This window comes from Cherax quadricarinatus, chromosome 41 (assembly GCF_038502225.1).
Source record: "Cherax quadricarinatus isolate ZL_2023a chromosome 41, ASM3850222v1, whole genome shotgun sequence".
Classification (NCBI taxonomy): Eukaryota; Metazoa; Arthropoda; class Malacostraca; order Decapoda; family Parastacidae; genus Cherax; species Cherax quadricarinatus.
Genome location: NC_091332.1, coordinates 25,454,266 through 25,468,128, shown reverse-complemented (window position 1 = coordinate 25,468,128; position 13,863 = coordinate 25,454,266). Strand labels below are relative to the sequence as shown.

At 39.6% G+C, this 13,863-nt stretch overlaps 1 protein-coding gene across 2 annotated transcripts in view; it reads right to left on the bottom strand.

Annotated features, from left to right (window-relative positions):
- Positions 1-13,863, bottom strand: part of LOC128695931 (streptococcal hemagglutinin) — a 127,794-nt gene that overhangs the window by 41,903 nt on the left and 72,028 nt on the right. For both annotated transcript variants that reach the window (XM_070093101.1, XM_070093102.1), the window contains exon 5: positions 3,032-3,265. In XM_070093101.1, coding sequence (XP_069949202.1) covers positions 3,032-3,265 — 234 coding nt within the window. The remainder of the gene's footprint in view (positions 1-3,031; positions 3,266-13,863) is intronic.

Here is a 13,863-nt window from a genome sequence, read left to right as displayed (position 1 = left end):
TTCTGAAGAATGAAAAACTGATTTCTTTGCAAGGTTAAAAATGAGCCACAAACATCACCACCTTCCCATGTTAGCTATTACAAATCAGATGGTATCAAATGGGCTGCCACTGTTGAAACTCCCATAAATGAATAAAAAAGAGGGAATTCAAGAGAAAAGTATGCAGAAGGGATCCAACTAACAGAATGTGGTTGGAAGATCCTTAAAGTGATGATTTAGAAGGTAAAACTGATAGGTGGTATTCCATGTGTTTCATCAACCTCTACACAGAAATTAATCTTTCATTCTTTACAGTGTTGTAATACCAATTCTCACTTCGACTGGTCTAACAAGGAATCAGATGCTATATCAGATTCTGGTGAGTTTGGTAAGCAAAAGTATTAAATGGTAGGAGTATGTATTATTTAACCCTTTGAGGGTCGACAGGCCCTCTCCGAAACTCGTTCTCAGGGTCGGCCAAATTTCAAAAAAAAAAAATTATTTTTTCTTATGAAAAAATAGAGTTTTTTTTTCTAAACATTATAGGATAAACAAAAAAAAATTACCATCAATACTTACGGAGATATGGATGCATGAAGTTTGCAGAAAATGAGCCGCGTATGGCAACAGCGGCGACTGCCGCTCACCCGGTAAACTTTAATTTACTTGTATTTGAAGGTTTGTTGTTTTTTTCACTATTTTATTTTTTCACATAACTTATGTGGCCTATGAGACCAAAGTAAGGTGCAATGTACATATATACACTCGTTGTATACAACACAATAAGCACACAAACATAATTATCAATATATTGTTTACAAAACTTGTTTACAAAAACAAACAATACAAAACATTGTTTATTATTATTGTTCTATAATATATATACCAATATACAGTCACTGAACATATTCCTATTAGTTCTGCAGCTTGTGGAACTCTGAAACATTGTGTCATACACAATGGTGTTTTATCTTTCTCCCTCATTCTATCTCTTTCAATCTGTCTCTCTCTTTCTATCTGTCTGTCTACCTCTGTCTCACAGGTACACATAAATACAAGTACACATAGTATAAATTACCTAGGATAACCCAAGAAACCCAGACAAAGTGCTATACTCTGCTTGAAGATGTGAGTAAAAGTGATGACACAGTCTTGTGGCTCTCTGAGACAGAGAGCTAGACGGATAGACAGATAGACAGGGAGCTTGACAGACAGACAAATAGACAGAAATGTTAGTGTACCAGTACCAGTGTACTAGTGTTCCACCCTCCTCCTCCTCTTCTTCCTCTTCCCCCTACTCTTCCTCCTCTTCCCCCTACTCTTCCTCATACTCTTCCTCTTCCTCCTCCTCCTCTTCCTCCTCCTCTTCTTCCTCTTCCTCCTACTCTTCCTCTTCCTCCTACTCTTCCTCCTCCTCCTCCTCCTCCTCCTCTTCTTCCTCTTCCTCCTCTTCCCCCTAATCTTCCTCCTACTATTCCTCTTCCTCTTATTCCTCTTCCTCCTACTCTTCCTCTTCCTCCTCCTCCTCTTCCTCCTTCTCCTCTTCCATAGTGTAAATTACCAGGAGTCGGCAGCTGTCAAAGTGACATATTGTCTCATTACTCACTCCCCCCTCCTGCCTGTCAAAACAATGGGGTCGGATGCTGCTTCCCTTCCTCCATTCTATCTAATTATCTTTCTCCCTCATTCTATCTGTCTTTTTATCTCTGTCTCACAGGTACACATAAATACAAGTATACATAGTATAAATTACCTAGGATAACCCAAGAAACCCAGACAAAGTGCTATACTCTGCTTGAAGATGTGAGTAAAAGTGATGACACAGTCTTGTGGCTCTCTGAGACAGAGAGCTAGACGGATAGACAGGGAGCTTGACAGACAGGCAAATAGACAGACAGAAATGTTAGTATACCAGCAAAAACAAAGGGAGGGAGATGTTTATCTCATCTTTTGGCATCAGCTCTACCCTCATCAAACGTCAGCACTTATCAGATGTTATCTCCCCTTATCTTGTTACTGTCATGGGTGAACATTTATTATTACCTATTATTATTATTATGTATTATTATTATTATGTATTATTGTTATCATTACGTATTCTTCTTCTTCCTCCTCCTCCTCTTCTTCTTCCTCCTCCTCCTCTTCTTCCTCCTCCTCCTCTTCTTCCTCCTCCTCCTCTTCTTCCTCCTCCTCCTCTTCTTCCTCCTCCTCTTCTTCTTCCTCCTCCTCCTCCTCCTCTGCCTCCTCCTCCTCTTGCCTCCTCCTCCTCCTCTTGCCTCCTCCTCCTCTTGCCTCCTCCTCCTCTTGCCTCCTCCTCCTCTGCCTCCTCCTCCTCTGCCTCCTCCTCATCCTCCATTCTTGGAACAAGTTTGAAGAGCTTGTAGTTCATAATCACTATCACTATCATCACCAATGCTCACATCTGAGTCTGGGATTTTGGAAAATAGGAGTTTCCTCTTTGATTCTGGTACAACTGAACGTGAACAAGATGGCCCAGCACCAGAGGTGGAAGGCTGTGGGTTGTCTGGGTTTTCCTCACTATTACCCATATTATGGTCATTAGTTTCGGTCAAAACCTCACCAGAACCTTGAAACTCATCTTCACTGTCACTTCCATCTGTATTAGAACTGTCACTGGGGAACAAAAGTGTCCCAATTCGCCGAGGAGTGAGGAACTTCTTACCGCGAGGCATGGTGGAAATTGTGTACTATGATGGCATTCCCACAATGCACCACTGGGTGCCAGATTTTTTTCCTACTGCACACACCCACCACACAGACCCATTCTCTCACATCTAGGCTTATCAGCCTTTTCCTGTGAGATTTGAGGCCGCTATAATTTATGCGTACTAGTACGACAAAAACCCCTACGCGTAAGACGTACTAGTACGACCAAAACCCTCAAAGGGTTAAGAAGAATTTGCAAGAATTTCACTCAGATATAGTTTCTTCTAAAGACAAATGAAATCAAGATCAGACTAATGGGATAAATTTGAACTGTAAAGGAGTATCTTAACATATTTTCAATTTTTAAAAAATACATATAGCTTGCCTGATGATGTGGAGGATGAGTGAAAATATTATTCATAGAGTTGTTCAGCACAGCAGAAGGTAATCTATTTGTATCTGATGGAAGGCCTTTGAGTGGCTCCGAGGGTGGCAAAAGTGAGGAAGGCATGGGAGGAAGGCGTGCTTGGCTGGGTATAGTCGCACCAAGAGCTTCATTGTTTCCAAGTCCTCCTCCACGAGATGATGATGATGCCATGCCCCCACTGTTGTCTCCACTCTGGAATACATTATAAGACAGATTTCAATAAACTATGATTTTTCCCAAATTATACAACTGTAATCCTTTTCCAAATTCATAAATGGAACAAACAAAACTCCATATCTTTATCCAAATATTGTTCACTTATGCTCCTATGCAATCAACTAATTCATAGTTTTATTATATTCATGAGGAAGCACTAAATCCATAATGTCTATACAGCAGTGATCCTGCTCAAAATTCACTCCATTCTCCTGCAACCGTATGTTTTTCTTTGCAGTTCTTTAATCACAATCTTGATACACACTGCATATTATTCCCCATTGACTCTTTTCCCCTTTCTATCTATATATACACCACACAAGCTTGTATTATAGAACCACTGCATCAATCATCCTAGTTGTTCATCCTCGCCTACAATAACTATCTTAATCATCTCATCCACCAATACTACTATTTATATTTTTAATTTTAATACAACTTCACTTATCACCTTTACATTTCTGATCTTGTTGCCTTGACAAAAAAAAAAACTTTTATTCTCAACAAAATTTACTTACAATGCCTCACCCATCCATAAATTTGCTTTTCTGCACTCTGATTCTACTTGATTAACTTTTTTTTGTACACAATATGTTTACCTTATCTTCATTTTTGCGATGGAAAACACACATTTCAACTTTCTATCCTTTATCAACAATTTTACATCATGATTTCATCAATCAGTTCTCTGGCCTCATGCACTGCTTTAAACCATAAACTTCTGCTGCATTCTCTGACACACTTCTCCATATCTTTCTCATTAATTCCTCCTAACCTAGCCAGAAAAGTTTTTATGCATAAAAAATGAATTGAAATGAATGCTGATTCCTCTTCTTGAATTCCACTTATCACTAACTCTTACTCTAGCTGCCACTCAAGCAGCAGCAGCTTCTCATCACATCATCAAACTTTTTATGTTCATTATTTTGTTTTGAAAACATGTTACCATGCCTCTTTTTTTTTTTTTTTAGAAAACCTCTCCTATATGTTCCCATTATCCTTTACAGTCCATGGGTTCCCAACCTGTGGCCAGTGGGTTGCATGTGGCCCTCCTAGGAAAGGGATGTAGCCCTTACATGAAATTATGAATTCACCTTTATGTAGGTTCCACACTGCAGTGTCAACAAAACCATGCAGCCCTCATCACACACTTGGCCATCAAATGTAGCAGACTTGGATAGGAAGGCTGAGAACCACTACTTTACACCAAGTATTCCAACTTTGTCTTCTCCAACACTCTCCATCTTTTGCATCTGCCTACTAAAATGCTCTTACTTCACACACACTGTCTGTGGTTCAATCCCCAGCAAGGGTGAAAACACTGGACATACTTCTTTACACCTACTGTTCCCATTCACCTAGCAAGTAAGTAGGTACCTGGGTGTTAGTTGACTGCTGTAAGCTGCATCCTGGGGGACAAGATTTAAGAACCCCAATAGAAATAAGACAAACAGTTCTCAATGACACATTGGCTTTCTTGGGTTATCCTGGGTGGCTACCCCTCCGAGGTTAAAAATCTGAACAAAATTTTATCTTATCTAACTGTCAGCATAACACCTGCCAGACTCACTTCTCCATTCCTGTCTCAGCGCACCGATAATTACAGTAAAACGAACATGCATACTAGTGACTTTCTTTTGTACTTAACAATATTTTAATACATGTAAACTACATTTTTATACTGTAAATAGAAATAAAAAAAATTTTTGTTTGTAACCTTTTTCTCACATCCTGCTGTCCATCTCATCCGTACATTTGAAAATTAAAACATTTACATATTTTTTATTTTATTCTCAGCATCTATACGTAACTTAGCCATATTCTATGACCATCACGACCACAAGGAAAACATTGCTACGGGCTTTTGCCACTAGACTGAAACAAAAAATTATAGATCTGAAACACTAATTCATAAAACACACTTGCAACTAAAATGATATGCTTATTATAACATTAATGTAAGTCATTATGATTAACCTGGTACTGCAATTTTTAGGACAAAATGAAAACTGGTAGTCCTGTCACTGTATTATTATTATTACTGTACTTGACTGTAATAAATTACTCAATAACAAAAAAAGGCACAATACCGTGACTGGAACGATACACAAATAACCTGCACATAAAAGAGAGAAGCTTACGACGACGTTTCGGTCCGACTTGGACCATTTACAAAGTCACACTGATACACAATGACATTAATAATATACTAGGTTTACATTTAAGCAGTATGTATGATGAGTCTGCTTGAAATGCACTGCATAATTAGTGGCTTTTTTCTGAGACTATAATTAAATAAAATTATATCTGTATTATACTAAGATCAATATCTAAACCCAATCAATTGTAATGTATAATTATTATAACTTCTTTGTATAGCAAAATAATTCTTTTATTTTCAATTATTATTATTAGTACAGGTTAACCATCACTAATCTGGCATCATCGGGACCTCTAGAGTGCCGGATTAGTGACTGTGCCAGATTACAGAGTGGTTAGGTTAGAATACATTTAACCCAACGGCGATATTTATGCATTGGCAATTTCACCCAATTTTTGGCCCATTCTATTGTTCCAGTGTACCAAACTCATAACTATTTCGCTAATATTCCTTCTATTCTGTCGAGTGAGTACAAGAAACTAACCCATTCACCTGTTTCAACTATCCAATAAAGTGGTCAGAAACTGGTAATTTGGCCAATTTCACACAAATTTCAAAAGATGCCAATTTCAAAATAGTATCCAGATTTATATAAACAATGCAGACATTCCTGGCACTAAAATAACATTTTTTCTGTTCATCAGTCACATCTCCAGGCCCCTTTTATATTACTCTTGCTTTCCATTTTGAATTTTTATTCACACAAAAAATAGAAGATTTACTGTTATGCAGACTACTGCAGTATTTTAATAATTATAAAAATAATGTCAACCCATTCGTGACTGCATATTAGACTGGCCAGTTGGACACATATTGTTTACTCTTGAACATCGGCAAAAAATTTAACATTTCTGATACCTTGAGCTCAATTTCAAGGTACTTTTCGTCGTGAAACCAATCAAAATCATATCTATTTCTGTAATACAGTAGACCCTCGGCTAACAAAAGCATTGTCTAAGGTTAAATCTGCCTAACGAAGCATTTGAGTGTAAAAATTTTGGCACGGCCAATGATGAAAAACTCGCCCAACGTGATTCGTCCGGTACGCATCCACATGTGGACTGAGCATGCCTCAGCTGCCCCCTGTGTGCCAGTGTTTACAAGCCAGCCAGTGCGGTTGTATCCACGCATACATTCGGAACATTTTATACTATCCCAGTGTTTTTAGTGCTTGTAACTGCAAAATAAGTCACCATGGGCCCCAAGAAAGCTTCTAGTGCCAACCCTGTGGTGAAAAGGGTAAGAATTAGTATGGAATTGAAAAAAGAGATAATTGCAAAGTACGAAAGTGGAGTGCATGTCTCGGAGCTGGCCAGGTTGTATACCAAACCCCAATTAACCATCGCTACTATCTTGGCCAACAAAAAGGCAATCAAGGAAGCTGTTGTTGCAAAAGGTGCAAGTATGTTTTCGAAACAGAGATCGCAAGTACTCAAAGATGTTGAGAGACTGTTATTGGTGTGGATAAACGAAAAACAGATAGCAGGAGATAGCATCTCTCAAGCAATCATATGTGAAAAGGCTAGGAAGTTGCATGACGATTTGGTAAAGAAATTGCCTGCAACTAGTGGTGATGTGAGTGAATTTAAGGCCAACAAATGCTGATTTGAGAGATTTAACCCTTTCAGGGTCCAAGCCAAAATCTGAAGGGGTGCTCCCATGTCCAAGAAATTTTTAAAAAAAAAAAAAAACAAAAAAAAAAAATTATTTTTTCTTACAGAATTAAAGATAATATTTTTGTGAAGGTAATAAAACAAAACAAAAATTTTGATCAGGGTACTGATCAGTACAGCAGCGGGAAGTTGACCCAAAATGACCAGGTGGCGGCAACATCAGTGACTTCTGCAAAATCGCATTTTTTTATTTTAGGTTTTTTATATTTTTTTCTTTTCTAATTTTTTTCTTTTTCTAATAACATTTGTGGCCTGTGAGACCAATATAATGTATATTGTATAAGTGTACACTCATTGTTTTCAACACAATAACTGCACTAATTTGTTACACATTATATTGCTTACAAAACTTGTTTACAAGTTTATTGTAAACAAAATGATGAAAATGTTAGTGCGGTTATTGTGTTGAATACAACGGTACCATATAGTACCATATGGAACAATGGTGCCATAGGGTGCAATGGTACCATATAGTACAATTGTACATATGGTACAATGGTACCATATGGTATAATGGCACATGATACAATGGTACCATATGGTACAATGGCACCTTATGGTACCATATGGTGCAATGGTACCCATATGGTACCATATGGTGCAATGGTACCATATGGTACATTGTACCATACAGTACAATGATACCATATGGTTCATTGTACCATATGGTACTGTTGTATTCAACACAATAAACACACTAATATTTTCATGATTATTTTGTTTACAACAAAAATATGCAAAAATGTTGTATATTAGTAATGTTCTATTATATATTTACAAATGTACAGGAACTCGACATGTTCCTTGAGGTGGATGACAGAGCGCTTTGTCTCGGAAACTGCGGAGTCAGTAGCTAGCTTGCGTCACCACTCACTCAGTCTTGGCTGGTGTCTCATGCCACCAACACCTATTGACCATATGGTACACGGTATCATATGTTACAGGGTACCATATGGTACATTGTACTATATGGTATAGGGTACCATGCAGTACAGGATAACATATGGTACAGGGTACCATATGGCACAGGGTACCATATGGCACAGGGTACCATATGGCACAGGGTACCATATGGCACAGGGTACCATATGGCACAGGGTACCATACAGTACAGAACACCATATGGTACAGATACAGGGATCCCTATGGAAATAAGTCACTCTGACTTTTTTAGGTTATCCTAGGATTTTATACGTATGCTGCTATGTATGATAATCTATATACAGTGGACCTTCGCCTAACAATATTAATCCGTTCCTGAGAGCTCATTGTTAGCCGAAATTATCGTTAGCCGAGTTAATTTTCCCCATAAGAAATAATGAAAATCCAATTAATCCGTTCCAGACAGCCAAAAGTATTAAAAAAAAAAAAAAATCATGAAATATACATTTCCCTACAAAGAAAACAATAAGACATGCACAATAAATTTAAATAAATTTAAATAAATGTTAAAATGACACTTACCTTTATTGAAGAGTATTGATGAGTGATGAGACACTGTTTTTCTTGAACATTGGGATTTTCAGAGTGATACACCAGTAAAGACTTCACTTTGCAATCCCCACTAGCATTACAACAAAACATGAGAGTTAGCCTGTCTTTCATAGGCTTGTGTCCTGGGAGTGCCTTTTCCTCCTGAGTAATGTAGGTCCTGTTTGGCATTTTCTTCCAGAACAGGCCTGTTTCGTCACAATTGAACATTTGTTGGGGGATGAATTTTTCAGCTTCGCCATGCCTTATTGCACTGTGTATGCCACTAAAATTCTTAAATCTCTCAAACCAACCTTTGCTGGCCTTAAATTCACCAATATGAGCACTAGTTCCAGGCATTTTTTCCTGTTCACCTGGGCATTAGTTGACTGTTGTGGGTCGCATACTGGGGGACAAGATTAAGGACCCCAATGGAAATAAGTTAGACAGTCCTCGATGATGCACTGACTTTCTTGGATTATCCTGGGTGGCTAACCCTCTGGGGTTAATCGTTTCTCAGTAATTGTTTCACGTTAAGCCACACCAACAACACTCTCTCCACATCTTTGAGTAGTACAGCTGATGGTGGTGCAGCAACAGCTGACTGTGGTGCAGCAGCAGCTGACTAATCCAGCAACAGCTGACTGGTCCAGCAACAGCTGACTGTGGTGCAGCAGCAGCTGACTGATGCAGCAGCTGATGGATCCAGTAACAGCTGACTGGTCCAGCAACAGCTAACTGGTCCAGCAACAGCTGACCATGGTGCAGCAGCAGCTGACTGATCCAGCAACAGCTGACTGATCCAGCAACAGCTGACTGGTCCAGCAACAGCTGACCATGATGCAGCAGCAACTGACTGTGGTATGATAGTATTTATCACCCTTTTTACCACAGGGTTGGCACTAGAAGCTTTCTTTGGGCCCATGGTGGCTTATTTAGCAGTTACAAGCACTATAAACAATGGAATAATACAAAATGTATCGAATGTATGCATGCAACCAGCCACCCTGGCTTGTAAACAATGCCACCGGCAGAACAAGTGAAGCTGGCTCAGGCCGCACATGGACGCGTCTCGGACGAATCGCGTTGAGCGAGTTTTTTAGTGCTAGGCGAGGCAAAATTTTTGCATTAAAATGTATCGCTAGGCGGATTTAACGTTATGTGATGCCAATGTTAGGCGAGGGTCCACTGTAATTGTATTTCTGTACACCTGAATAAACTTACTCAAGTGCATGTGGCATCATAAGTAAGTTTATTTAGGTATACACAAATAAAGTTACATAGAATATCATACTTAGCAGCATATGTTTGAAGAACCTAGGATAACCCAAAAAAGTCAGACAGACTTATTTCCATTAGGGTCCCATATGGTACGATGTACTATATGGTACATTGTACCATATGGTACCATTGTACCATATGATACCATTGTACCATATACCATTGTATGACATGGCACCATTGTACCATATGGTACCATATGGCACAATGGTACCATATGGTTCAAAACCACAGAATTCCTCTTCAGCTCCACTTCCATCAGTCTTAGAACTGTAAGTTGTGAAGAGGAGAGTCAGAATTCACCCAGAGAGTGAGTGGGGAGTGAGAGCTTCCTTGCCGCCAGGCATGATGAACGAAGCTATTTTCCGGCGTTCCCACAATGCCATGCGGGCGTCCAGATTTTTTCTATAGTGTGCACACTGACCACCCAGACCCATTCTCTCAAATGTACGCCTACCAGCCTTCTCGCGCTAAATTTGACGCCGCTAAAATTTTGCCATAGATCTACAGTTTGGACCCTGAACGTAAAGCCATAGATCTACGGGACAGACCCTGAAAGGGTTAAGAATCGTAGCAGCATACATAGTGTGATAAGGCATGGTGAGGCTGCCAGTTCGGACCAAAAAGCGACTGAAAACTATGTGCAGGAATTGAAGAACTACATAGAGGCTGAAGGATTGAAACCTGAACAAGTGTTTAATTGTGATGAAACAGGCCTGTTTTGGAAGAAAATGCCAAAGAGGACCTACATTGCTCAGGAGGAAAAGGCACTCCCAGGACATAAGCCTATGAAAGACAGGCTTACTCTTTTGTTGTGTGGTAATGCTAGTGGTGATTGCAAAGTGAAGCCTTTATTGGTGTATCACTCTGAAACTCCCAGTGTTTTCAGCAAAAACAGTGCCCTCAAGGCTAATTTGTGTGTAATGTGGAGGACAAACAGTAAAGCATTGGTTGCTAGGGACTTTTTCTATGACTGGTTTCACCATGTGTTTGCCTCCTGGTATTAGACAAGGCTCTTGGTCATCCTTCAGACTTGGCAGAGCGAATTTCTGGGGACATGAGCTTCATCAAGGTCAAGTTTTTGCCTCCTAATACCACTCCTCTCCTGCAGCCCATGGACCAGCAGGCCATTTCAAACTTCAAAAAACTCTACACAAAAGCTATGTTTCAAAAGTGCTTTGAAGTGACCTCAGACACTCAACTGACCCTAAGAGAGTTTTGGAAAGATCACTTTTGTATCCTCAGTTGTGTAAACCTTATAGGTAAGGCTTGGGAGGGAGTGACTAAGAGGACCTTGAACTCTGCTTGGAGGAAATTGTGGCCAGAATGTGTAGAAGAGAGTGATTTTGAAGGGTTTGGGGCTAACCCTGAGAAGCCTATGCCAGTTGTGGAATCTATTGTGGCATTGGGGAAGTCCTTGGGGTTGGAGGTTAGTGGGGAGGATGTGGAAGAGTTGGTGGAGGAGGACGATGAAGAACTAACCAATGATGAGCTGCAAGAGCATCTGCAACAGCAAGAGGCCAGACCTGAAGAAACTGCTTCAGAGGAGGGGAGAGAAAAATTGAAGAAGTTGCCTACTTCAAAGATTAAGGAAATGTGTGCAAAGTGGGTTGAACTGCAAACCTTTATGGATGAAAATCACCCTAACACAGCTATTGCAAGCCATGGTGACAATGCTGTGGCCCATTTTAGGCAAATCTTAAAGGAACATGAGGCACAGAGCTCTATGGACAGATTTGTTGTGTGACAGAGGTCCAGTGACTCTCAAGCTGGTCCTAGTAGCATTAAAAGAAGAAGGGAAGTAACCCCGGAAAAGGACTTGCTACCTCAAGTCCTCATGGAAGTGGATTCCCCTTCCAAAAATTAATAACATCCATCATCTCCCCTCCTCCCATCCCATCAATCATCACCAGATCTTCAATAAAGGTAAGAGTCATGTATTCTTTATTTAGTGCAGTAGTAATTGTGCATGTCTTCTTTTTTTTGTGTAGGAAAATGTCTATTTCACGTGGTAATTTTTTTTTTTCATACTTTGGGCTGTCAGGATGGATTAATTTGATTTCCATTATTTCTTATGGGGAAAATTAATTCAGCTAATGATTATTTCGTCTAACAATGAGCTCTCTGGAACGGATTAATATCGTTAGACAAGGGTCCACTGTACATATCTTCCATTCTGTCAAATAAGACCAAAAAATGAGAATACAACCATAAAAAACATACAAAAATATACCACTAAGGGGCAGCTAATGGCTGAGAAGTGAACCTGGAGTTTACCTGGAGAGAGTTCCGGGGGTCAACGCCCCCGCGGCCCAGTCTGTGACCAGGCCGTTGCTGCTGGCTGCACGCAAACCAACGTACAAGCCACAGCCCGGCTGGTCAGGAACCGACTTTAGGTGCTTGTCCAGTGCCAGCTTGAAGACTGCCAGGGGTCTGTTGGTAATCCCCCTTATGTATGCTGGGAGGCAGTTGAACAGTCTCGGGCCCCTGACACTTATTGTATGGTCTCTTAACGTGCTAGTGACACCCCTGCTTTTCATTGGGGGGATGTTGCATCGTCTGCCAAGTCTCTTGCTTTCGTAGTGAGTGATTTTCGTGTGCAAGTTCGGTACTAGTCCCTCTAGGATTTTCCAGGTGTATATAATCATGCATCTCTCCTGCCTGTGTTCCAGGGAATACAGTTTTAGGAACCTCAAGCGCTCCCAGTAATTGAGGTGTTTTATCTCCGTTATGCGTGCCGTGAAGGTTCTCTGTACATTTTCTAGGTCAGCAATTTCACCTGCCTTGAAAGGTGCTGTTAGTGTGCAGCAATATTCCAGCCTAGATAGAACAAGTGACCTGAAGAGTGTCTGTTATTTATTGTCCAATTTCTTCTGGTGTATGTTAAGAAGAATCTTTCCATCATATATTGCCCAAGTTTCAATAAAATAACCCAACAAACAACTGAGAAAAAAAAGTCCAAGCCAGGTACTGGAAATAAGTCACTCTGATTTTTTTGGGTTATCCTAAGTTTTCTATACATATGCTGCTATGTAAGATAATCTATGCAATTGTATTTGTGTATACCTGAATAAACATACACACAAATCAAAAACAAATTATGATATTTCAAAAATAACTTTGCCAATTTGTAAAATAATCATTCTTTTATGTTGTCTGTGAAATTCATTGCATTCCTATCATTATTAATGCTGCTATGTTAAGATATAACTGAATAACTTACTTACGAGATAATCAACGAAAACAAGCACACACTGAAAAAAAAAAATCAAGAAAATAGCTTTTTTGTTAAAGATTTATGGTGTATTCTGAGTGTATATCACAGTTAGCCCTGTACTACACTATGTTTTCTCTAATATAAGCCCCCAAGACAGGTTTAGGAGGATGGTACTTTTATCCCATATCCTCTAACGGTAACTTCATATCTCCCTCAGACTGCTCGGTATTATGCCAAATATTATATGTAATTATGTTATTTATGTTGTTTACTGTGTCATATTAGATCAATTGTGATAGGCAAATAAGCCATAATGTTGATATCAGCATAATAATAAAGCATATTTCCCCCACATCATGAGACTCAGAAATTCCTGCTGATGTAAACAAATGTTCCCAGATGGTTCCTGATTGGCTCTCAGACTCCATAATAGCTCCAACCACTCTGTTATCACGCCAAATCATGAATTATTATACAGTGGAACCTCGGTTTTCGTATTCCATGGTTTTCGATGACTTTTTTCATCTAAATTTTGTCCCAGTTTTCGTACATCTGCTTGGCTTTCGTAGAGTTGACAATGGTCCGTACCAAACGTGTCCGCCTGCCCGTGCCCCACAAAGCATCGCATGTGTTCTGACTCAGTTTGGCGTTGTTTCTCGTTGAGTGAACATTACCCTGTGCATTCGGATAACATTTCATAATACAGTGGACCCTCCCTTTTCGTCAATTTCCATTATCATCGATTTCCGTTTTTGCCGACTTTTTTCGTCAA